Consider the following 25,952-nt stretch of genomic DNA (forward strand, 5'->3'; position numbering starts at 1 on the left):
TAAAACTTATAATTTGGTATTGTTTTGTAGAGAGTATTTTCCTAATTTCCATCCCAAACAATTGTTAGGGGCGTGGAGAAGAATAGGAAATTAAGTATTTAAAACTACATTAAATATTTAAATATTAATTTGATTTAGAGGTTGGTTGGTAGTGTAAGAAAATAAAAGAAATGAAAATGGAATATAAAACGAGTGAAGAGGAAACATCGTAAGTTGTACGGATGATCGTAGCTTCACTTTATTCCCTTCCACTCCTCTTGAGTTTAGTTTATGGATTTAAAGTAAATAAATATATAATTATCCAGCTCACCTGTGGGGTCCACACATATTTACTGTTTATTTCTCTTTTTCCTTTTCAACAGTGACGTTTTCAATCTTCGAAGAAAAAGCGCCGCCGCCCCCTGTAACGCTTTTCAATCTTCGAAGAAAAAGCGCCGCCGCCCCCTGCAGCAGCCTACGTTACTACACAACTCTTTTCGTATTCCTTTCTCTCACTCTTGGAGCTGAGGGCTCTTTTCTCTTCAATTAATAAATAAATCTAACATTTTATTATTACTAACTTCCTTTACTACATTTTTTAATTCTTCCTACTTTCTATCCACTTTCCTTCATCTCTTCCTCAATACGTTTCTCTCTATGTAACATCACGATTTTACCCCTATTTTACACCATCTTGAGTACCCTATTTTACACCATCAATACGTTTCTAACTTACATTCTGCTAATTCAAATTAATTCTAAATTTTGTATATATTCAGCATCTTCTCTTTATCTTTTAACTATTTTTACTACAATAACAACCTCCAATCCAACCTCTTACATCTAAAATAAAAACTCATCTCAATTACCCTTTTCAATTAAATTTACTTTTCCTCATACACTAACTTGTAATTTAACTATACTATCCCTTCATTTCAGATTATTGACTTTAACAAACGTCCGTCAGTCAAACCATTATTATAGATTCAACATTCATATATATGGATTATTAACTTCATCAAAATAGTATATTATAAATTTAACCAATTATAAACCATTTATCATCAAACAATAAAAGAAAAAAAAAAGACATTAATGTTCATCTGGTGGAGCTGTCATTCAACCTCCATTCATCATTGCCTCTTCCCAAACCTCAATAAATATAAAGACCTAATTATATAATGTTTGCTTTAACTTTGAAAACTTTCTTACCCTTCAACTTTTAAACTAGTAGAATTTTCAAAACTTTAATCATACATTTTTTTTTTATAATTTAACTGTTAAACTTTCATAAAATTATTTTCAGCCATAGTTAATAATATGGTTCAATTTTTTAAAAAGAAATTACACCAAATAAAAATTAGGTTATCTCAATTTTACCATAAAATGTGTTGTCAATTATTATTGAATTAAGTTAATTTTGGCATATGTCTTTATTATTATTATATGAATGCAAACGTTATATGAATCGTGTACTTTTTTCTCTCTTCTACTCCGTTTATGGCTTTAATATTTTGAGTACCCTTTTACATTCATTAATGGTTAATTAACATTAAAGTCGATTAGTGTAGTATGTGGTTAATTAACGATAATATGTAAGTTATAATAGTATATGTGGTTGTAGTTCAAATTTTTTTAATCTCAATAAAAAATAGTAAACACTATAACAAAGTGAGAAAGAGAACATGGATGACAAATGTTAAACTCGATTTGAAATGTTTTGAAATAGATAACACTCTATTCAATTGGAGTATATAATAGTAAAAAACATCAACTATTATAATTGGAGCCCAAAACATAAAATCATCAAAGGACCTTAACAACGTGTAATGTGAATTAAATGTGGTAGTTAGATCACAAACCAATTATTCATTAGAGAATTAATAGGACTTAAAAAACGATGTAATTATAAAATAAAACGAACACTTGACCCAATTGTGATACATAGTAAAAAGAGTGCAACTATAATCTTTAGTGGAGTGTAACTAGATTAATCTCAAATAGTTGCAATGAGAAAGTAAAGGTTAATCATATACTATATGTATTAATTAACGTAAAATCGTTCAATTACGAAGTAAATGATAAATCCTTTAATTATGAACTAAAAATATTTAATTTTGAATATGGATTCAAATTGGAAAGTGATTGATTTTGGGAATACTTGCATAAGCTATTGTTGAATTCACATTTTGCCGCTTATACGATGAGCAAACACTTATCATTCTTCCATAAAACTTCAATATCTTTACTATATTGAAAAAGGAAAAAATTATCCCTTACCAAATTTTAATTTTACGCTATCAACTAAATTTAATTAATTAATTATTTATGATTATTAAATTAATATAAAAATATATAATTATGATTAATCAATTATAAGCTTTCTAAATTTACCTATAATTTATTATTTAATAAAACAAAATGTTAGAATATGAAAAGTTAACTTTTCATTTTTATAATTTATAAATATATTTTAACGATGAGATTTAGAATGTTTTGTAATTTTCATCTTTTATAACTATACAAATAACTTTATTTAATATTTTTTATAATCATTTGAATTTTCTCTTCTACTTAGTTTGTTTTCTTGATATTTTTGCTTTCCGTATTTTGTTTTGTTTCGTTTATATTGATATATATTCATGTGTTGCAATTGCAAAATGTTAATATTTTGAAATTTAAATAAATATTTGAAGTGCATGTATATGAGGTACAAAATTGAAATATTATTCTAATAAAAGATTTGGAACCTTTTAAAAATATTTGGAATTTCAGAGGAGGTTGAAAGATATAAAACAAAAATGAAAAAGTTTTAGAGGTGTTGAAAGTAATTGTAATTAAAACGACAACATACGTTTCATATTTATAATTTACTAAATTAAGTTTTGTGAAATGTTATCACAATATAATATTTTTTCCCCTCTCTTTTACCATATTAATAATCAACACATGTATACAAAATTCAAACTTTGGTTTAAAAAAACTTATAGAGTTTTGTTCATTTTGACGTTTATTATTGATTTCACGACATTGTAAGTTAGATTTTGTGCGATTTATTAATTTAATTTTATAGAATTTTTCCTCACTCATTTACTCTATTAATAATCAATAATTATATACAAAATTTGGTATTCAGCTCAATTTTAGAAGGACGGTTAACAAAGAATCCTCCTAAGAGGTTGCTTAATTTCAAACTACACAAGCCTGAAAGTAGATTGGTTTTTAGAAAATTCAATCCCAAATTTTTACGATTTTAAAAAACAATATGAATAAATTAATTGTAGATATCATTTGAGGTGTTATTTTCTCCACAAACAAATATAAATGTTAATTAAAAAAATTATGAAAAAAAATGATGATTTGGGAGAGAGGGAAAAACAAAAGGAAAACGAAGAGGTTCTTGAGAAGCGACGACGCACATGGTAATTGCGCGGAACGGTTGAAAAAAAACTTAAGGCCACGATCCTGCAGTTACCAAATTAGATTCCAGTAACTATAAACCTCCACGTGTCGATTTCAAAACGATACGGTCCGGGGTATGAGAGTCTTTAAACCCCGTCACACTGTACCACGATCCATTTCTTTCCTTTTTCTTTCTTTCTTTTATATATATATATATATATATATATATATAACAAAACTATAACCTATATAATACGAAATATATATCACTTTCCTACTCTTCAATAATTCCAAATATTTAACTACGAAATGAAGTGTTGTTCAATTTTTTTGTTTAAACACTATTTTCAAATTCAATTTCCACAAAACTCTTACTTCATGCTCTAACCGAATGAAATAATGTGCCTTTTAATCTTTTAGCAATAAACTTAGGGGGGTGGGGGTGTTAATTAAAGTATCTAATAGTCATTCATCCATTTTAATACTTTTAAAATACCAAATTGAAAATTTTATTAATATATGAGTTTATCTTTCAAATCTTGGACACTAAAGGTTGGAAAACATTTTTATTTAAAATTTGAAAACTCAAATATGTTATTTTAAAAGTTACTACTAAATATATAAATAAAGATTTAACCCACGTATACAACTTCTTGTATCATGCAAGAATTTGAGAAGAAATAGTTACCCCTAAATATAAGAATGATAAGTGTAAAATAGTAAATATTATAACTAAGGAGAGTTTTGAAGTAAAACTATATTTACTATTTTATATTCATGATTTTTTTTTTTATTGTTTGTTATTTTAAAATTAAACTGGTTTATATCTCAAATATAATTTTAGGGTTTTTAGATAGAAGAGTCTATTTAATAAATTTTGATTTTCTTATTTTATATAAAAAAATGTATAGATCTTAAATACAAAAAACAATCAAATTTGTTAGTGAAATATTAATGGACATTACTTACATGTAATGATATATATGGAGTAATCTGGTGATGAAGGAAAAGAAGAGCATTGAATTAAATTAAAATGGATTTCAAATATTAAAATCCCTTTTGCCGAATACTTCTTGGAGAAAGAAGGTATCTGTTTTGAATTATTTGGAAAAGAAAAAAAAGGTCCCCATTTTTCCATTTTCTCTCCTCTCTCTCCGAAGTTGCGTTTTCTCTCTCTGTTTCTATATAAACACACACGTACCCACTGTAAACCCACTCCCTTTCAACATACCTCTCATTTCTTCCGTTTCCTTCGTCGAAAATTTCAAGCAAAATGTCTCGCCGAGGCGGGGGCGGTAGTGGCGGCGGTGGTGGTCGTGGTTCGGGTGGTCGTGGTGGACAGCCCTCTCCGGCTATATCTCGCGGTGGAAGAGGTGGAAGAGGTGGACGAGGTGGACGAGGCGGACGAGAGGGTGGAGGGAGAGATGGAGGCAGGGTAGGTTATCCAGCCACTCAGCAATTCCATTCTCCGACTCCTCAGCCTACTCCGGTTGTTTCTCCTCCTCCTCGGCCTACTCCGGTTGCTTCCGCTCCTCCTCCCCAGACGTCAACGGGAGCATCTTCTGCTTCCTCATCGGGAACTGCTACGCTCTTACAGCCTGAGGTTTCTCAGATCGAAGCACAAGTGGAGAAGGTGACACCGACGCCGCAGAACGTTCCGCCGTCTTCATCGAAAGACTTGACTGTGGCGAAGAGGCCGGGATATGGAACCGCTGGTCGAAAAGTTGTTGTTCGTGCCAATCATTTCCTGGTTCAAGTTGCAGACAAAGATCTCCACCATTACGATGTAAGCGTGTTTTCCTTTGTACAACATTTTCTCTTCTATATCTGGTGCTGGATAGTTCTATAGGTCAGTTTCTTTTAATCTTATGGATCATCTACTTCACTATGACGGTTGGCTCGTAGTTTTTCTTCTTCTTTTGCTCTTAATGGCTACATCCTTGGCGCGCTTTTGATGTATTGTATGCATTTAACATACGGACGAAAGTTTTTTCTGTACAATTTTTGGTATCTCATTCGATATTTTGAAATATCATCTTCAAATTGTAGATAACATTAGGCACTGGTTTGGGAGTGCCCTTAGTAATTTAGTGTCCAGAGCATTTTATATGTGTGATTTTATTTGTGGTGTTAGAATTCTATGACACCTGATGTTACGAGTTTACAGAAATGTATGCAGAATCTCGTGTAGTTGGAACGGTTTTAGCATCAGACAGTGTAAAGAATGTTTATGTTGCTATTCATTTTCCATTTTCGTCTGAATGAACTGTTAAATTAGTTTCGATATAACCTGTTCTGTGAATGACTTTTGTAATCCGCATTTGATCTTCTGGGTAAAATCTGAAATTCTTTGATAGTCATTTGTTTGTCTATGCTATGAGAGTATTCTTGTATTTTAGCGAATGATAGAGCAGTAAATGTAGTTTTATTTGTGATTTTAGGTTTCAATCACACCTGAGGTTACATCCAAAAGGGTCTGCCGAGATATAGTAAACCAGCTTGCAAATACGTATAGAGAATCTCATTTAGGTGGAAGATATCTAGCATATGATGGAGGAAAAGGTGTTTATGCTGCTGGTCAACTTCCATTTTCGTCCAAAGAGTTCATGATTAAATTAGTCCGTAAAGATGGTGCTGGGTCTTCTCAACCAACAAGGTATATCCCTACCACTCATGTATCTGCCTATGTTTGAACTATCAACGTTTAGTTTATCTGTAATTCATTCTACAGGAAAGAACGAGAGTTCAAAGTATCTATCAAATTTGCCTCCAAACCAGACCTCCATCATCTACAACAGTTTATACATAGACAGCAGCGAGATGCACCACAGGAGACTATACAAGTTCTTGATGTTGTTTTGAGAACAAAACCATCTGTCGAGTTAGTTTATTTGAAACTCTTTAGTACTGTATATAGTATTAGTTCATGGGTGGAAATGATAACCATTTTTTATTCCAGTTACACAGTTGTTGGAAGGTCATTTTTCTCGCATGAACTGGGGCAGCCAGGTGAACTTGGTAATGGTGTTGAGTATTGGAGGGGATATTACCAAAGTCTACGACCTGTACAAATGGGTTTATCTTTAAATATAGGTACCACTTTTGAATTATTCATCGACTCTGAATTGCTGTTCTTTTTAACATTTATGGGTCTGTATTGCAGATGTGTCAGCTAGATCATTTTATGAACCAATTAGTGTGACAGAATATGTTGTTAAACACTTCAACCTAAGGATTCTCTCAAAGCCAATGTCTGATCAGGATTGTCGCAAGGTTATTCAAACTGTCATTAATATATGCACATGTCATGTTTATGGGTTTTGAAGTGCAGAAATTTTTTATCCTGAGAATTGTAGTATTTATGTTTTACGTATATGTAACAACTATTTTTTTTTGCTTAATATCAGATCAAAAAGGTACTTAGAGGAGTGAAGGTTGGATTAATGTGTAGGGAGCATGCCAGGACCTACAAGATTACTGGGATATCATCAGAGCCTGTTAATAGATTAATGTGAGTTTATTTTTCTGCTTCTCTAAATTCCTTTGGAGCTAGCTTCAGAAATGCATTTGAAGTTTATAAGGGTGGAATTTCTTTTAGATTTAAGACCTTTTTTTAAGTATATGCATGAAGTAGATATTACCTCTTACATATTGTTAGAAAATAACTGTCATCTGAACAAGGGAGGAACAGTAATTTATTTTTCTTGGGGTACTGCAGATTTGTATGTGGTCGCTATGTTTTTTTGTTTAGAAATATTGAAAGAATGATTGTTTATGCTTCAGGATGATTAATAAAATTTAGTATCTAATGCAGAACATTGTTTAAACTCCTCCTTTGCAAACACAAAGATTGGTTTGAACCCATAATTGCAGTTGGTCAATTGTTTTTCAAAATTGTGCCTAACCAGAACGTTTTGACTTTTGGGTAATTTTGTTGAACATTGATTTTTGTTGTATTTTTAGTTTGTTTCTTTGGATCTTTTGTTGTGGTAGTTTCTTGATTCTTTAGGGATTTTTTTTGGAATCAGAAGCAGTATCAACTAGTCATTTTGGTGTTTATTGTTCTTGTCTATGTTGTAAGTGGCTTTGGTTCCAGCCTTGTTTCTCTTATCTTGCTCTTACATGTCATGCTTTTGTATTTAGAAGAATCTGAAATTAGCTTTGAAGGTTTTTGTTTTTTTAATTATTAAATTTGAGTTTGGTAGTGGCTAGCAAGGCATGAATGACAATTTGTTTGGACTTTTTAAATTTATTGCTATTCTTGGTTTATTTTTAGGTTTACTCTTGATGATCAGAAAACCCGAGTCTCTGTTGCACAGTACTTTCATGAAAAATATGGCGTGGCACTCAAATATCCATTTCTACCAGCTATACAAGCTGGTAATGATGCCAAGCCGGTTTATTTGCCTATGGAGGTATGTATGTTTGATATGATTATTCGTGATTTAAAGTATCCTTGATTCAATGATTATTTGAAGATAGTATTGATTAGGCTTTTCCTTACCAATTGCTATTGTTGTTGTAGGTTTGTAAGATTGTTGCTGGGCAGAGATATACCAAAAAATTGAATGAACGCCAAGTAACTCAGATGCTAAGAGCGACTTGTCAGAGACCTCCGAACAGGGCAGATAGTATAGGGAAGGTAAAGTATGGTTTCTATCTATTTGTTATTAACTTTCTGCTTTTGCAGGTTTGATATAAACTTTTATATGTATATTCATTTGGCAGATGATTGGTAAGATTGATCATTCTAAAGATGACATTGTCAATGATTTTGGCATTGTTGTATCATCAAGGTTATGTGATGTGGGTGCTCGTGTTTTACCGTCCCCGATGGTAATTCTAATAATCTTAACTGTTTAAAGATGATGAGCAGTTTACTTTTTCCATTTTTATTTGATTACAAGAATTAATATTTGCACAGCTAAAATATCATGATACTGGCAAAGAATCACGAGTTGATCCAAGGATGGGTCAGTGGAATATGATTAACAAGGTAGGTGCCTAACAAATTTTATTTCACATCTAATTTTTTAGTTTTTGATCATGCATTCCATTTTGTAGTATTATTACTCTCAATTAATTAAATTATACTTTTAGTACGCAAACTAGATTCTTTAACTTATTTGAACTACATTTTTCTTATTGGGATATCAGTTCACTAATTAATATATTATAGCTTTAGAAATTTGATGTATTCATCTCATCAAACAAATGCAAACAACAGTTGTTCCTATTAAAATGAAAATTTGATAACATTTCCATGTAACAGCTAAACACAGTTATCTGTAATACTTCAACAATTTTTTTCCCAACATCCATGAACCTATTATCTCAATCAAATAATCCCTTATTATTCAAGTCTTGTTGTAGTTATGATATAATTTTACAACTTAGCTTGAGTTGAAGTATCTTACATGTCCCTTTATGAAGTGAAAACATCTTGTTTTGATCAATTTTTTTAAACATGCTATTTTAATCTTATTCTTGTGGTATATTAGAAAATGATCAATGGTGGTAGAGTTGATTATTGGGGCTGTGTGAACTTCTCTTCACGGTTGGATCCAGGCTTGCCATCTGAATTTTGCCATCAGTTGGTTAGCATGTGCAATAGCAAAGGAATGGTAAGAAAGAACTATTACTAAGTTGGTTTTTATTCCAAAATTTAATATCCTTGTTTCATTTTTAATAATTTGTATGAATATGTTTTGGGATCTGTTGTAAGGTTTTCAACCCTACACCGCTGTTTCCTGTACGTAATGCACATGCAAACCAAATAGATGGTGCACTTAGAGACATTCATAGCCAGTCTTTAAAAAGTTTGGGACCCCAGGGCAAATCTCTTCAGTTGCTCATAATTATTTTACCTGATATTTCTGGTTCCTATGGTGAGCAACAGATGTCCTTCATAAGAATTTCCTTCTCATATTACCATGTGGGGCTGTGATTGTTGGCACCATTAAATTGTGCTGGTTCTCTTGCAGGGAAGATCAAAAGGATATGTGAGACTGAGCTTGGAATTGTTTCACAATGTTGCCAACCTAGGCAAGCACAAAAGCTGAACAAGCAGTACTTTGAAAATGTGGCCCTTAAAATTAACGTTAAGGTCTGTGTGCTCTCCTTTAGATCTTGTAATTTCATTTGATTATTTATTTTAAGTGAACTAAGTTTTTGTAGTTCATCATTGGCCCTTAAATTTAATGTTAAGCTCTGTGTGCTCTCTTTTGGACTTTGGAGTCAGCATCATCTTTGTAATTTCATTTGTTGATTATTTATTTTAAATGAACTAAATTTTATAGGTTGGGGGAAGAAACAATGCCCTAAATGATGCTATTCAGCGGAAAATTCCACTTGTTTCAGATCGGCCTACAATAATCTTTGGAGCAGATGTAACACACCCACAACCTGGAGAGGACTCCAGTCCTTCAATAGCAGCTGTAAGATCTGTGTGCTTAGTTTTCTTTTTCATCCTTTTATTTCATCTCTGTTTTGTGAAGACATACACATGGTTAATTACAGGTTGTTGCCTCAATGGACTGGCCCGAGGTAACGAAGTATAGAGGAATTGTTTCAGCTCAGGGCCACCGGGATGAAATTATACAAGATTTGTACAGAGAAGATAAAGATCCTCAAAAAGGGTTGGTGTGTGCAGGAATGATCAGGTAAGCAGCTTACAAGGTTATCTAGCCTTGAAATTATTGAAAATATTTTTTTAATTTGTTCTGTTTTTTTTTAACCTTTTCTTTTTTTAATTTAGTTATTGATCTTTTTGTCTCCAGGGAGCTGTTCATTGCTTTTAGAAGGTCAACAAATCTGAAACCGCACAGAATAATATTTTACAGGTTTGTTAACTTTTGTATTTTGTGAATAGGGGGTTTGGATTTAAATCCCATTTGTTTGCTGATTTTGGGTTTCCATTGACAGAGATGGTGTAAGTGAAGGACAGTTCTCACAAGTTTTATTTTATGAGGTGGATGCAATTAGGAAGGTACATTAGCATTGGTTACTGTTGGTATTATTATATTATACGTTCTAGTTGTTACATATGTGTATCAATGGGCAAAACCTTATCTCAATGTGCCCTACCAATCTTTCTTATTGATTAGGCATGTGCCTCTCTTGAAGAGGGTTACCAGCCTCCGATTACCTTTGTTGTGGTGCAAAAGAGACATCATACCCGTCTTTTCCCTATCAGCGGTGCGGATACTGATCGGAGTGGAAACATCCTTCCAGGTTTATCAATCTTATTATCTAACTTGTGTGGTTCATGTCAGATGAATTCTTCATGCAAAGTTTAAATTATCCTGTTTGTATTGATGATAGGTACTGTTGTTGACACCAATATTTGCCATCCAACTGAATTTGATTTCTATTTAAACAGTCATGCCGGCATTCAGGTTGAAAACCTTACACCAATTTTACACATGTACTCAACATCTTCTTTCTGTGTTGGTTGGAATCTGAATTTAATCTGTGTTCTTTGTGTAGGGGACGAGTAGGCCAACACATTATCACGTTTTGTATGATGAAAACAAATTCACTGCCGATGCAATGCAGATGCTTACTAATAATCTTTGCTACACGTGAGTGCTGAAATTGTTCTCATCCTCTTATTTGCTTGTTTTTTTTTTTTTTTTTGTTTTGCTTTTGTTTTGCAATGCTTAAAATACATCGTTGCTGTTTTGTTGTTTTAAAGGTATGCAAGGTGCACTCGGTCAGTTTCCATTGGTACGATCTATTAATGACAATAATAACAATTCCCCAGTTGTCAAGTTTTATTTTATGTAATGCTCAGATAAATTATGTTTGTTTTGCAGTTCCACCAGCATACTATGCACATCTTGCAGCCTTTCGTGCCCGTTATTACATAGAGGGTGATTCATCTGACAGCGGTTCCACAAGTTCAGGTGGTGGGAATGTAGATATTCAACGGCTGCCGAGCATAAAAGAAAATGTGAAGGATGTGATGTTTTACTGTTGAGCGTGTGGGGGGAGAGGATGTGGTTGTGTTTGGTGGGTTTTGAGTTTTGAGTTTTGAGTTTTGGAAGCTCTCCTTTTTTAGGCTCCATCTCTTATTTTGGTACATATATTCTACCTTTATTGGTGCTTTCTTGATGGAAAATTGGAGCGCACCAGGTACAAAACTACTTTTTAAAATTGCTACTACACTTGTGTTCTACTCTGTTTTTTGGGAAGGGGGGAGTACATACATACCCACTCACTCTGGGTTTTGGGTTTTTGCATGTACATATGCATGTAAATAACCAGTATTTTTATACCTTAGCTTAACAGGTTTCTTTTTTTTGTCTTCTTTTTTTGTGGGAATATCATGCAAATTTTCAGATTAATTACAATAAGGAAATTTATGTCTATATTTGTTCAGTCCCTTTATCTTCTTTTCTTAGCTGTTTGTGAAGTTCATAGGTTCAGAGTAGTATTCTACACTTCGTAGAAAATTTGCACAGCTGCCTTTTGCTTTTGAAATCTTCAGCTGTAGGTTATAAACACATGATTGAAGTAATTGTTGTGGAATTTTAGCTTTTTGTGTTGGTGTAAGCCAATTTGATTGATTCTTTTGTATGCCTAATTGGTGAAGGTCTTTGTTTTTAGCTGCATTGACTTGGTCTTTGATTCCCCACACCTGACGCGGTTTTCTCTATGAATGGAATTGAATATTAATGGTAGTTGAACTACAAAACTCTTTCAACTTCGACTCATTTATAGGTAAGTTGCTATTTTTCTCTACCACTCACATTATTTTCAACCTATCTATTTAACTTTTTGTCAGAACGATTATTGATTAATAATCACCAATTAAATTGGTGTTGGTAGATTAATAACAAACAAATTATACGCTAAATTACAATGGTATTTGGCTTTTTTTTTTCAAACAAAAAACAAAAAGATCTCTTGTATTTAGATTTTAATTCTTGTTTATTGATACATTTCATTATGCTTATGGACATAGGTATATGATAACAAAAGTCTACAAACATAGTTATCTTAGAGATTTTGAACGTTCAGATGTTTACAATAAAAAATATCTCAATCAATATTCGAACGATCAATCATATATGATTATGTAGATTAGTATAAATAATGACAAAAATGGTTCAAATTTAAATGATCAAATAATAAATTTTAGGGTAGACAAAAAGCTTTAGTTATAAATGATCGTTTTGAGAAGTCCAATAACTTATAATTACAGAAATATCATCCAAATCAAAGCGATATGAAAAGAAGAGGCCATTTGTTCATGCTTTTTCATTTTTTTCACACCTCTTTGTCTTCTTCACATTATTTTCGTTCATTTTCACCTACCTTCTTTAACCAAACTTCCAAAATTCTTCTTCGTCTTGTTCTTCACATTATGTTCTCCATTAATCTTTCAAAATTTTGTTCTCCATTAATCTTTTGAAATTTGTTTTCGATATTCTATTCGTTGCTCAGTATTTTGGTTCACAACCCAATCTATCTCCATCGTCTATCTTCCATACAAAGAGTTTTGAATTTATTTTTGTTTTATTTATTTTAATAACTACTTTTATACTATGGAACTTAACCCAATTTTTCAAAAAATAGATGGTGAGCATAAACAAGCAACATCAACTAGCAAAACAATGAAATCTAAAGGAAAGACGGAAGAAAAACAAATTAAGAAAGAATGTCAATGTCTATCTGTATAGTTCTCTTATCTTTATCTGATTGCTCTATCTTTATCAATTTCAATCCGAATAGTGCTTGATATGTGCATCTATTAGCACTAACTCTTGGTTTATAAAATATTGTTTTTTATATCTTTTCCACATTGAAAACACCATCCAAATGATTTAATTATGAAATATGAATACAAAAAACCTTAGAAAAGACTGTATTTTATATATAAAATACAATCAAGTATTTAATAGAAATAAAATGAAATAGATAGATATACATATACATTTATCATGGAATAAAAGAATAAATATACAAAATGATAATAATTAACACAATACAAAAATAGATAATCGTGTAGTGAAATAATATACATTAAACAATCGTGTTTTCCATGATAAACAATTGTTTAACCATGGTAGTGATGGAAACGGTAGACATGCGCAGCAGAAAAAAAGATCAAACTTTACTTTAATTGCAACTAAACAAATTTAGTAATCAACATGCATAACAACCCTACAAGAAACAAACATATGGTTAAAAGAAAAACTCAACTTTGATGGTTTTCTCTTCTTATAATCTTCTCACAAACTCTTCGCAATCTCTTAACAAACTTGAAGCTGGGACTACCACTAGTGTTGACCCGCTATATTCTTCGGACTTGGAATCGAGTTGTGAAACTCGAAATGGTGGAGAAAAATAGAGAGAGATGATACTTTTTGGACGAACCTAATTTTTAAGATTAAGATTAAGTTTGAATGACATTAGATTATTTTTAAGATTAAGAACAAAAGTTCATAGTTAGCTCATGATTAAGTTTCATTGGATATCTATACACAAAATAATCAATTTTATTAAAGTCAACGGTGTTACAACCTTATGTAAACTCTTTACATATAGGATGCTTCCACTTCCATGTCTCTACATGAACAATTTATGATCACGTCGTTTGTACTAACTATAAAGCGAAACACATCCATAGTGTCCCAGAATAAGGTGCCGAACTGTATTCGTATACTATAGACTATTTAGGATATATACTTGAACTTGATCCATGTTTATGTCTCTACATAAAATTCAAGTTTACTCAATAATAGCCTCGGGTCCTTAGTTTATTGGTTTTAAGATTATAGTATCAATAATGACTTTATTAAATAGAATATGATTACCAAGTATGAGTTTTAGGATATAAAAATTTCAACATGTAAATGATCGTATTAAATGCAGTAAACAATCGTGTTGACTTAGTTACACGATTGTTTGACCATGGTGATCGTATTGAATATAGTAAATGATCATGTTGATATTGGTAAACGATCGTGTTGATATTGATAAACAATCATGTTGATATTGATAAAGGATCGTGTAATTCAATGTTAATGATCGTGAAAAGCTTCAAACTATCAATCTTCATAGTGAAATACAAAATTCTTACAATAGTATTTAAATGTTTTAAACATTTGAAACGAAAACGAAATTTAGAATTCTTACCACAAACGAAAACAAAAAAGATCTTCATAATGAGATATAAAATTCTTAACGAAATTTTATAATAGTATAAACAATCTAGACAAAAACGATATTTAGAATTATTACTGAAAACAAACTCACTCCAATGATCTTGATAGATGAATATAAACGATCTTGATATTGTTGAAGATGGAGAGGAAGAAGAAGATGAAGAAGAGGAAGAAGAGAGAATATTAAAGAGAAAGAAGATTGTCGAAGATGAGGAAGAATATTGTTGAAGACGAGGAAGAATATTGAAGAGGAAAAATATCTAAAAGAGCACATGAATAAATCACAAGAAAAGTGAATAAATCACAAAAGAAAAAAACAAAAAAAGAAGAGAAAGAATTGAAAATCGTCTAGCGATAATAAAAATCAATAAAGACAAATTTGAAATTTATAAAAAAAGTAATCAAGTTTCATAGGTTTTTCTTAAATTGTTATAGAACCGTAAATATTTACTACTTTTGTTATATTTACTTAAATTTATCAATAAAAGAATCCATTTAAAAACGGAGCCGCACGAGTATTTAATGATACTCCGCTCTACATAGTAAGAAGTCCAACATTTTGACGTGCGAGTTAGATAATATACATTATTTAAATAATAACAACCTTGGGTTTAATTTGTTAAAGAAAATATTTGATTTGAAAATGAGATTTGACCTAAAAACAAATTGATTTTTTTTAAAAAATCTTAAACATAGAATCTATTTTAATTCAAATTTAGAAACACACTCTATATATTACTTACATTTTTTTTTGTTAAGATGACATAATTTGTCACATTGGTCATAACGTATTTACATTTACAAACATATCCTTTCTAAAAATAGAGAGAAAAATAGAAATGGTGAAATGTGAGAGAAAAAAAAGAAGTAAATGACAAATGTTGAAATATGCAGCAAGTGAGAGAAACTAAATAGTTATTGGAAAAGCATTATTAATATATTGGGATTGGGATCCATTAAAATTAAGATTAAAAAAGAAAAAAGAAATAGAAAATTGAAGATCCCGAGATTAGACCACACGAATTTGATGAGCAAATACCACAAATACCACAAATACCACAAACATCAAATTTCTTTTTCTTTTTCTTTTTCTCTAAAGAAACTAAAATATTTTATTCCTTCAAAATATCCACATTATCCATTACAAATTCATTTAATAATAATAATAATAATAATAATAAAAACAAAACACACCTTTTATTCTCTTCTTCTTCCTTCCAACAACCAATCCTTCTTTAATGTTCATAACCAAAGAGCTCAAACCGCTCTCCAATGGCCCTCTCTTTATCCCTACAACAACTCATTCGCTTCCCTCCCCATCCTCTCACCTCGCCTCTCTCTCCCGCTTCTTCCCATCTCCATGCCTTTCCTCTTTCGCTCCGTCCCCAGACTATGCCGTCAAGTTATCTTCCAGAACAAAGTGTTTCTCCATGTCCACTGAGGAGGACAAGTGGAGTGAATCTGATGCGTTTGTCTCCGATGTCGACGAAGGGGGTGATCTTGAGGATGACATTGATATTAGTGTTCGGGAAGACAGCCCTGTGGCCACTGCTGCTTCTGCGCAGAGGATTTCTTCTTCACCCAGTGATTATCTCTCGCTTGCGATTCCTGAGCAGGTTTATGAGGTCTGTTTCTTTTATGCATTTTTCTATTTTTAGTTCATTTTGGATGTGTTTGCTGCTACTTTGAATTGCGTTCGATTGAAGTGGGGAATTTGACTCTCAAACCGGAAATTTTCAATCAAGTTCAGATAGCCTGTTCAAATGCCTAACTAATTATTTGATTCTTGAGGGAAATTAGCTGAGCAGTGTTGTGTCTACCAATGCCTAATCGTCCTTAGTTGCTAACTGGGGTCTTTTTTCTTTTTGTTGATGTTGAAGAACGTTTAAACGGGTATTAATAGTAACTAACTGTAAGGTTCCTCGCATATGATGCTATGTTATAAAAGGTTTAGTATTAAAATTTTAAACGGTTGTAAGTGCTTCTAATCTTGTAGTAATTTAATGTTTCCTTCATTGATTTTTGAACATAAAAAACATTGGCACCATACAACTTTATTTTTTTTTTTATTTTTTTTATTTTAAAGGAGGACAGATTCAAACCTCTTATCTTTAGAGCGAAGAAATGATGTAAATTTATGACATTATATTGTTTTTTTTGGATGAAAATAACACCTTTAATTGGAAAAGAATAAAAGAATACAAGTACATACAAAAAAATACCAACCCAACAAAACACTTCATTAAAAAATAACCAAGTAAAATGTTGCCTATGCAATAATTATAGAAGCTCCTTGAAATCAAAGCTCAAGGGGACATGTGAAATCTAAGCAAACAAATCTCACTAAGCCCTCTCTCCCTACCCTGAAAAACTCGATCGTTTCTCTCCTCCAAATGTCCCAAATAACAGCGCACACCCCGGCGAGCCATAAGAAACCCCTTTGTCTCTTTGGTGACCATACGTACATTTGATTAGTTTAGAGAATAAATCATATAAAATAATCACTACACCCATCAAAGAAATAATACAAAGTAATTACTTTTGAGGGGTTCTACTTTTGCACTCTTCTTTGAAGTCACTATTTTTTTGGATATGAAAAAAGGTTCTGTTTGAAGGGCGGAACATTTAAATTTTTTTAGCTCAAGTTAAGACCTTGTGCTGTAATCCTTCCACCGGTTGGAGTTAATGGTTTGGAGGTAGGCTAGTTATAGTTTTGATTCCAAGATCAAATCTTTTCCTGTTAGAGATATATTTATGGGTTTCTTTCTTTGATAAAGGGAAGTTCTTACAGATGTTCATCTTTATTGACCACCTAGGTGTTAGAGGTTAAAGCTGATGGAACCGTATCCACCAGGAAGGTTAACAGACGGCAGCTGTTGAAGTCAAGTGGTGGGTAGATATTTCCAGAAAGTTCAGCTTCACATTTCAATGCTTAGTTTCTGGATTTATGCTGTTGAAAACTTTTAGCCTGCATTGACTTATGAATACTTTCTTTTTTGGAATATCAATTACTACTGGATGATCACTGTTGTTTTTTCTGGATTCACACTGATAGATAACCTGGGATGACAAATAATATTACGACCTACTTTTTGTCAAGAAAATATATCTTGTCGTTTCATTATTTTCCTCTTGCTGATATATGTATTTTCTAATTGTCAGGGCTTCGTCCTCGTGATGTCCGAAGTGTTGATCCATCTTTATTTTTGACAAACTCAATGCCTACATTACTGGTACATTAATTTTCATCTTTTTTAATTTGTGGTCTTCTTTTTATGTTGAAGAATTAGCATATGGGATAAACATATGAAATTAAGAAATTGGAGTCTATAAATAATACTCAGCAACAATTATATTTGTGGTTCACATCCCAGGTACGTGAACATGCTATTTTGCTTAATCTGGGATCGTTGCGAGCAATAGCCATGCAGGATTGTGTCCTCATATTCGATCATAACCGGTATCCATCTGACTTGAAAATGGTGCCATGTTTATTTCTCATACAAAATTTCGATATTGCATTTCTTTTTGCATGATGGTGATCATCTTCAGTCCAGGAGGACAAGCTTTTATTGAATCATTGTTGCCTCGATTGAACCCAAAAAACATGAATGGGGTGCCAGCAATGCCATTTGAACTCGAGGTTAGTGATTCTTGTTAATATAATGCGTCTTTACATCATATAAATAGAGTTGGCAGATGAAAGCAAAATTATCTTACAAACTGTACTTCTGTAGCTCTCTACATCTAACAATAAGATGTTTCCTGGTTGGAATTTGGTCCTCGATAAGCTTACCCCTCAAAGCAAAGAAAAATTACCTCTAACTGCCCTTCAGCATTCTTATGTCATTCTATGTGTTGATTTTATGGAATAAATCTATATTTCATTTTAATAGAGATACAAGCCTATATATAACCATAGAGAAATACACTTAAGGAAATAATATCAAATAATATCTCCAGAATAATATCTCCAGAATAATATCTCCAGAATAATATCTCCTAAGAATAATCTAATTATATTAATACCCTCCCTCAAACTCAAGGTTGAAATCACAAACTTGAGTTTGCTAAGAACTAAGAAAAGAAACAATATATCTAGAATAGAATAAAAAACCCGAAGAACAAACACACAAAGAACTTCTAGGCTAAAACAAACCCACGAAGAGCGAAACGAAGAACTTCTGGGATAGAAACATAGATCCTCGTATAGAGATCTATAACAGAACCTAGGAAGAACGAAACAAGAACTCCGGGGGCAAAATGAAAGAGCAAAACTGAAGCAAAGTAGAATCAAATCATGATGAAAACGTGGTCTGAATTGGGCAGGAGCGTTTCGTCATCAGAATGGAACTGAACGAACTAAACTAAAGCAAGTCAGAATCAAATTGAACAGGAAATCTGGGTGAACAGAACGAAAACTGAAGAGAGCTGAGAGGTTGAGTAGATAGAGAGCTTTGCAGCGTTCTTCGCAAAAAGAGAAGATGCGTTTCATGACGGCGAGCTTCACAAATGGAGAGCGGACAAAGCCGAACCCGTGCGTCGTCGACTGTGAGTGGAGCGGAGCGGTGGATCATGGATCTGAACAAAGATTCACCCTCTTCAGGATCGGGAGTCTTCAATCGAAAGAGATTGTCTGGTACGAGTAAAGGGCGGCGGCGGCAGGTCGGTCTGATCTGGAACAGTATGATTCGAAGGCGAAAGATGAAATAAAACACGGATTTGGAAGTCGAAGACACAAACAGAGATGCACGAACAAATTGGTGCTTGCAATGTGCGCACAAGTAGATCTAAGTGAGGACGAATGGAGAGCGGATATGGGTCGAGAGTGCGACGAACTGTGTGGATGGAAGGAGCAGTGATGGCGGAAGGAGCAGTGATGGCAGAAGGAGTAGTGGCGGCGGCGGCAGAATCAGAGACGAGGATTTTGATCTAGGAGGCAGAGCGAATTACTTGGAGACATGATGTGTATTGATTACTGATGGGTATGGCTCTGCCTCCGTCGACGAATCAACGGAGGCAGACGTGCAGGGATGTGACGGCTAGAATACAAGGAGACTTAAAACCCTATAGCTCTGATACCATGTTGATTTTATGGAATAAATCTATATTTCATTAATTACTTAATAGAGATACAAGCCTATATATAACCATAGAGAAATACACTTAAGGAAATAATATCAAATAATATCTCCAGAATAATATCTCCTAAGAATAATCTAATTATATTAATACTGTGAATCCCAATGGAAATTGCTGAGAAGATCAGATGATTATTCTAAGAAGCAGGGACACGGATACGAGACACGAATACGACACAGAGACTGCGACATGCCATATTTTAACAATCTAGAATACGACACGTGAAGGGCGCGTTTTCTAAAATATTCATTTTAAAAATATATATAATTTTTATAGTAAAAGAAAATTCATAGTAAATGAATTGATGCATTTATATGCTTAAAAGACTTAGCTTAATGTATTCGACACTGAAAAATGAGAATATGTGTCTTTTTAGTCTACTCAACGAGTGTTCTATGCATGTCTAATACATTTGTTGCACTAACAAACGTTTGAAAGGCGTCTACCGAGTGTCAAAATGTCCAAGTGTTCAACTCATGTCGGATATGGGCACGCTAGCCAAACTAAAGTGTCCGTGCTTCTTAGATTATTGTTAGCAGATAAGTGGAGATCAGCTTTTGGATTGGGATTTGTTCATATATTCTGACCTCAAAGGTTTTCAAATTAAAATCTGGCCTTGAGAGGTCAGTGAAGGTTCCAACCAATTCTGTAACTTACATTGAATAATTTCTATGATGGAGGCCAGCCAATAAAATTTTATTAGATAACTGTTGAGGGGAAGACCTGAAAAAGCAGTGGGCCATTGTTCAATGTCACAACCTGCTACGGAGGCTGAACTTTTGCACTACCAGATCATCTCTCGGCTCCTAATATCATTCTCATTCTCAGATTATTCTTCAGACCTGAGAAAGTCTAAAAAGCTTGATGATATTGAAGAGATTAACAAACTCATCTTCAAGAGCAATTGGAGAACAATGGTACAAAATTTCATACAACCCTTGATCCAACCTTGGTTTTACATAAGTAATAATGGTCTTTTAATCTTCTGGTCTTAGCTCGTCATTGGCTTCTTCACTTCCACGATAGCGTTTACAGAATCTAAATAAACTACAACAAAGGCCTTTTCCAGGTCCAGTTTAACGTCTGCACCCTTCTTCTTCCTTATTCAAACATCAAGGAGTGCTGGACAAGAATCAATAATTTGTTTCTACCGGAAAAAGCTTACTGGTGTTCTATACTTGTATATCATATAATCTTTTAGACATTTTAATAAAAACTTAGTGGGTAAGGCCACTCAGTTTGAACTAATGGCCATTTTTGCATTGCACTTCATTAGATTAAGGAAACTGCACATCTCATTAATGCTCGTTGCTCATGTCATTAATGTCGTTTTAGATAAGTCCGTGGAACAATTTCATTAACTTTTGCAGAAGAATGTTCACCCTTTTCTGAAGAATGCTGCTGTTAAACAGTCTAGCCGCTAGGGGTCTACACAAAAGCTTTGCAAATCTTTCAAGATCTCACCTTAGTAAAACTGCTTCCTGCAACTTCCTTTGGTAATCACTGATCTGAGAGAGTTCAAATCAAGATTAGATTGGAAAACCTTGCCGTTGTACTGGGGAATGTAAGAAGTTAAAGAACTTCCTTAACCTGCCACTCTTTTATTGAGGTTTGGGAATGCAACTAAAGTTCCATATTGGTTACACAAGGGGAAGATCATAATTCAGGACTGTATAAGCGAGAGACAAGATCTCCATTGATAGGTGGAGGGTTTCTGTTTTTGGTCTACTAGATCTGTGAAAACATTGGGTGAGAGGTTTTGTAGCTATGGGGAAGTCTACTTCCTGCTTTATGATTATCGCGTGCAGTGGTGATTCCAGCGACAAGATGATATTGATATTCCTGAGGCATGTATGTATCTAATTGGCTCTTACTTCCGAGTTTTGCCTTTTTCATTTGTTTTCTCTTCTTTTTATTTTCATTTTAGTTTTTTGATCTTTTTTTTTTAATGTTGAACTAGCCTTTATTACTCCAAATTAGTCTCTAATTACTGGAAGTGAGCAATGTACTTTCTCCTCGAGTTTACTTTGTAAGAAATGTTTGTTTTTTTGTGAATTTGTGTTATTTAATGATCTACTTTGTTTCTCGCTTATCAAAAGAATTGGAATTAGAAGAAGATTTGTTTAGCATTTTATGAGAACGGTGATGCATTAAAGATTCGATTTTATTGAAATCTTGTTCCTTTTAATAAAGATTTAGCACTTCTTTTCACATGCTATTTTTCAATGCTCATCATATATTAATTTCTAACTCGCACATCCTATAACTTGTAAATTGATGCATATGTTGCTTTTTATGCTAGGATCAAATTTATTTTGTAGATATTTATGTTTCTTTTTTTGGTATAAATATTTATGTCAATGCTCATCTATTTTTCCATATATTTATCTTTGATCAATACCTAACTTGTAGAGTCTCTTCTTTTTATACAATTAAGAGTAAGAAGCCTATAGACTAGCATTGTTAAATTGAACATTCAAAATTTGCTTTGAAGTTAGAGTCAATGATGGTATAATTATTCTGTAGTTTTATTCCACTTTTTGTTGTAGATCTTTGAAGAACCAAAAAAGGTTAATGGGTTGTTTGATAAAAGATGATTTTCTTCTTTATTTATGCAGCACTTTTGGGTTGCCATTTCAATTGTCTTCTTTGTTGCTGCTACATTATTTACTCTACTGAAACTTTGTGGTAATTTTCAATTTTCCACATTTAGATTGCAGTCTGTTTAGTTTGATTTTAAATAATATGTACTAATTTTGTAGATTCTAGATTTAATCTTCCTTAGGTTGTAAAGTATATTTTGGTCTTAGATAGCCAGCCAAGATTGTGTAGATGGAAGCGATCGTTGAAATTTGAAGATTGTGAAGGCGTTTAAGATTTCTTATTTAAGTATTGTATTAGGATCTAGTTTCATGTATTATTGTAAAATGTATACACAAACGCAATATTAAGATTTCATTTTCTATATAAAAGTGCAAAAGAAAAATATTTTAGTTTCTAAAATAATATTAAATTTATTAATTTGGTGGCATGAGAAAAAAAATATTTATTTACACGTACCCAATATCAGTTTATAAAAAATGGACAATAAGTAAATAATTAAATAAAAATAAATTTTGTAAAAATAGATCAAAAAACAAGACTTTAATGTCAGTTTTAAAATGACATCAAAGGCCAATCGACACTAAAGATCTTTAATAACACCATACAAAACGTCGGTTAAAACGGCATTAAATGCCTTTAATGTCATTTTTAAATTGACATTAATGAGACATTTAATATCATTTTTAAATTGACATCAAACCATAAACGACATTAAAGACTTTTAATAACACTAGCATAGATGTCAGTTGTCAATTGACACTAAAGACCATTAATGTCGGTTTTAAACCGATATTAAAGGCCAAATTTCTCGTAGTGTTCTCATTTGAGAATTTTTGGATGTGCGGTATATGTACCTATTTCTCCACCACAACGTACTAAGATGGTTTCTCAAAGAAGACTCAGAATATATGTTGGATTTGATTTCTCATCCGTTATTAAATATCGTGAACCCCTAATGGGTGATGTATTTACTGGAAGATTTGTTGATTGTCATTTTAATGAGACAGATTTCTCAACACTAGGGGAGGAATTAAGAAGTTGAAAAAAAAATTACATGGAATGTATCATTACTGTCTTATTTAGATTCTCATACAAATCAATGTGAACTTAAAGTTTAGAAAATAATTCATTTGCAAAATATAGCAAATCAGTTACCAAATACATTTGTAGATGCAAAGAAAGTAACTAAGTCACATATAACAACTGCAAACGTCCCATAAAAAATGATATTCCACCACAATAACTTGTCATTGATGAATCTAGAACATGCTAGAAGCATGGTAAACCAGTAGGTTCCAAAGATAAAAATTCTAAATAAAAAATCAAGTAAATAACTCAATTAAGGATGTAGATGTTCTAGAAGAAATCCAAAAATTGACTCATGACAAAAATGATGAAGAAAATAAAATAACTGGGGATAATAATAAGATCTTGATAAACTATGTCATAAGAAGAATATGGAATTGAACTAATCTAGTTGTTAACAATATTTTTGCATATAATGTTGCTCTTCATATTATATTCCAAAATGAAGATCTTGAACAAAATCTGTTGAAGAATGTCAACATAGAAAAGATTAGTTTTTGTGGAAAGAAGCAATTGAGACAGAAGGAAATTCACTTTCAAAACGTCAAGTTTTTGGACTAGTAGTCTAAACACTAGAAAGTGTCAAATCTGTGGGATATAGACGGGTATTTGTAAGAAAAAGAAATGAAGATAATGAGATTACAAGATATAAAGAAATGTTAGTTGCACGAGGTTTTTCACAAGCACCTGATATTGATTATGAGGAGACATATTCTCCATTGGTGGATGCAATCACATTAAAATTTTTAATTGGCTTGTGTATGAAAATATGAACATGCATCTTATGGATGTAGCCACACCATATTTATATTGTTATCTTGATAGTGATATTTATATGAAAGTTCCATAAGGATTTAAGATACTTAAAATATATAAATCAAGTTCTCGATAACTATATTCAATAAAGTTATAGAGATCATTATATGGTTGAAACAATCCAGATGAATGTGGTACAATCACCTGAGTGAATATTTGTTAAAAAAAAGGGGATTAAAATAAAGTTACAGAGATCCAATGTGTTTTTTTTAAGAAATCACAGTTAAGATTTATTACTATAACTGTATATGTTAATGATTATAATTGAAACTTCTAAAAAACTTTCAAAGACAATAGAGTACCTAATTAAGAAAGAATTCGAGATGAAAGATCTTGAAAAAACAAAATTTTTCCTTGGTTTATAATTCGAGCATCTAGCAGATGAGATATTTGTTCATCAATCAACTTATACATAAAAAGTTTTGAAAAGACTTTATATGGATAAAGCACATTCATTGAACATTCCAATGCAAGTTCGTTCATAGATGTGAAGAAAGATATAATAAAATTAATATATGCTTCGTTATCTTCAAGGAACAAGTGATATGAGATTATTTTATTCAAATAAATCAAATGTTAACCTAGTTGGTTTTGTAGATTCTTGATATTTATCTAAACCACACAAAGCTAGATCTCAAATGAATTATCTATTCACATGCGGAGGAAGTGCTATTTCTAGCTATCAGTGAAACAAACTATAACAACCACCTCCTCAAATCATCTCAAAATTCTTGCAACCCATGAGGCTAGCCGACAATGTAAATGGTTAAGATAAATTACTTAACACATTTAGGAATCGTGTGGTTTGTCTTCTAGTAAACTTTTTCCAACAACATTATACTAAGACAACACAACATGTACAACTAAAAAAAAAAAAGGAGGTTATATTAAAGGTGATAACACAAAGCATATCACACTGAATCTTTTCTGTACTCATGATCTTGAAGAAAATGACGACATCACAATAAAATAAATTTGTTCAAAGGATAATCTGGTAGACTTATTTACAAAATCACTACATATCACAACCTTTGAAAAATTGGTGTACAACATTTGAATGCGGAGACTTAGAGATCTCAAGTGATATTTCTACGAGGGGAAGTAAATTGTAATTGTACAAGTGTATAAATTATATGAAATATGTACTCTTTTTCCTCCACTAGAATTTTTTCTTATTAGGTTTTTTCTTAATAAGATTTTAACGTGGCATATTTCATATATGTAATAGGCATCTAAGGAAAATTATTATAAATATTAGATAATATATAGATGTCCATTATCTAATCAAGCTATGTGTCTTATTATTATAGATACTTAATGTCCAAATAAGACCACTTTGGTAATCCATATGTCAAGTAAACGTGGACTCTTAGTGACCATGAAACTCACCTCATGCTTGTCACTTTTCCTATAAATAGAAGGCTTTGGTGGATTTGTAAAGATACACCAACATTGGATAGAAATCTAAATATTTTGGAGAAAGAGGGAACATTTGAGATTTTCAATTTCTTAATTATTTTCTTAATTTTCTAATTTTCTTATTTCTTTATTTATATATTATTTTAATATTATATTTTCTTGATATATGTGTTTCGGTTATTTCTTGTTTTTACAACTCCTTCTCAGCAACGATGCACTTCGCTGTAGAACTATTTTTAAGAATGGGTGATTTGAGGTGAAGTCGTGTACGAGGTACACGACTTCCATGTAGTGGACCCCACCTCTTCTATTTTTTCTTATTTTTTATAT

The 25,952-nt window shown here is 32.2% G+C and overlaps 2 protein-coding genes across 5 annotated transcripts; both read left to right on the top strand.

The window, feature by feature from the left end:
* The first annotated feature begins 4,571 nt into the window (after nucleotides 1-4,571).
* LOC116403556 (protein argonaute 5-like) lies at nucleotides 4,572-11,924 on the top strand. Of its 2 annotated transcripts, none has more exons than XM_031884860.1 (22): nucleotides 4,572-5,167; nucleotides 5,823-6,037; nucleotides 6,113-6,262; nucleotides 6,341-6,474; nucleotides 6,545-6,654; nucleotides 6,789-6,892; nucleotides 7,658-7,796; nucleotides 7,907-8,023; nucleotides 8,110-8,217; nucleotides 8,306-8,377; nucleotides 8,883-9,005; nucleotides 9,107-9,269; nucleotides 9,366-9,487; nucleotides 9,681-9,818; nucleotides 9,901-10,043; nucleotides 10,161-10,223; nucleotides 10,306-10,369; nucleotides 10,488-10,614; nucleotides 10,763-10,778; nucleotides 10,870-10,964; nucleotides 11,078-11,109; nucleotides 11,199-11,763. In XM_031884860.1, exons 1-22 carry the CDS (start codon nucleotides 4,655-4,657, stop codon nucleotides 11,250-11,252), a joined length of 2,802 nt encoding a protein of 933 aa, XP_031740720.1. In that variant the 5' UTR covers nucleotides 4,572-4,654; the 3' UTR covers nucleotides 11,253-11,763. The 2 variants fall into 2 exon arrangements, with proteins under 2 accessions (XP_031740720.1, XP_031740719.1); XM_031884859.1 differs by having other exon boundaries at nucleotides 4,583-5,167; nucleotides 10,705-10,778; nucleotides 11,199-11,924.
* Nucleotides 11,925-15,741: 3,817 nt separating this feature from the next.
* Nucleotides 15,742-22,694, top strand: LOC105435225 (magnesium transporter MRS2-11, chloroplastic). 3 transcript variants are annotated; one of them, XM_031884861.1, is made up of 7 exons: nucleotides 15,742-16,180; nucleotides 17,372-17,444; nucleotides 17,718-17,788; nucleotides 17,930-18,015; nucleotides 18,108-18,198; nucleotides 22,316-22,385; nucleotides 22,508-22,694. In XM_031884861.1, exons 1-7 carry the CDS (start codon nucleotides 15,794-15,796, stop codon nucleotides 22,570-22,572), a joined length of 843 nt encoding a protein of 280 aa, XP_031740721.1. In that variant the 5' UTR covers nucleotides 15,742-15,793; the 3' UTR covers nucleotides 22,573-22,694. The 3 variants fall into 3 exon arrangements, with proteins under 3 accessions (XP_031740721.1, XP_031740722.1, XP_031740723.1); XM_031884862.1 differs by lacking the exons at nucleotides 22,316-22,385; nucleotides 22,508-22,694 and adding an exon at nucleotides 21,068-21,864 and having other exon boundaries at nucleotides 15,751-16,180; XM_031884863.1 differs by lacking the exons at nucleotides 22,316-22,385; nucleotides 22,508-22,694 and adding an exon at nucleotides 21,110-21,864 and having other exon boundaries at nucleotides 15,752-16,180.
* Nucleotides 22,695-25,952: the final 3,258 nt, after the last annotated feature.

Source organism: Cucumis sativus, chromosome 4 (assembly GCF_000004075.3).
Source record: "Cucumis sativus cultivar 9930 chromosome 4, Cucumber_9930_V3, whole genome shotgun sequence".
Classification (NCBI taxonomy): domain Eukaryota; kingdom Viridiplantae; phylum Streptophyta; class Magnoliopsida; order Cucurbitales; family Cucurbitaceae; genus Cucumis; species Cucumis sativus.

What these genes read in the sequence shown, in the direction of transcription:
- LOC116403556 (XM_031884859.1), top strand. Translation starts at nt 4,655, where the DNA reads ATGTCTCGCCGAGGCGGGGGCGGTAGTGGCGGCGGTGGTGGTCGTGGT. An exon ending in CTGATCAGGATTGTCGCAAG is followed by an intron (nt 6,655 to 6,788) that starts GTTATTCAAACT and finishes GCTTAATATCAG; the next exon opens with ATCAAAAAGGTACTTAGAGG. An exon ending in GTGTGTGCAGGAATGATCAG is followed by an intron (nt 10,044 to 10,160) that starts GTAAGCAGCTTA and finishes TTTTGTCTCCAG; the next exon opens with GGAGCTGTTCATTGCTTTTA.
- LOC105435225 (XM_031884861.1), top strand. Translation starts at nt 15,794, where the DNA reads ATGTTCATAACCAAAGAGCTCAAACCGCTCTCCAATGGCCCTCTCTTT. An exon ending in GCAGCTGTTGAAGTCAAGTG is followed by an intron (nt 17,445 to 17,717) that starts GTGGGTAGATAT and finishes TCTAATTGTCAG; the next exon opens with GGCTTCGTCCTCGTGATGTC. An exon ending in CTCATATTCGATCATAACCG is followed by an intron (nt 18,016 to 18,107) that starts GTATCCATCTGA and finishes GATCATCTTCAG; the next exon opens with TCCAGGAGGACAAGCTTTTA.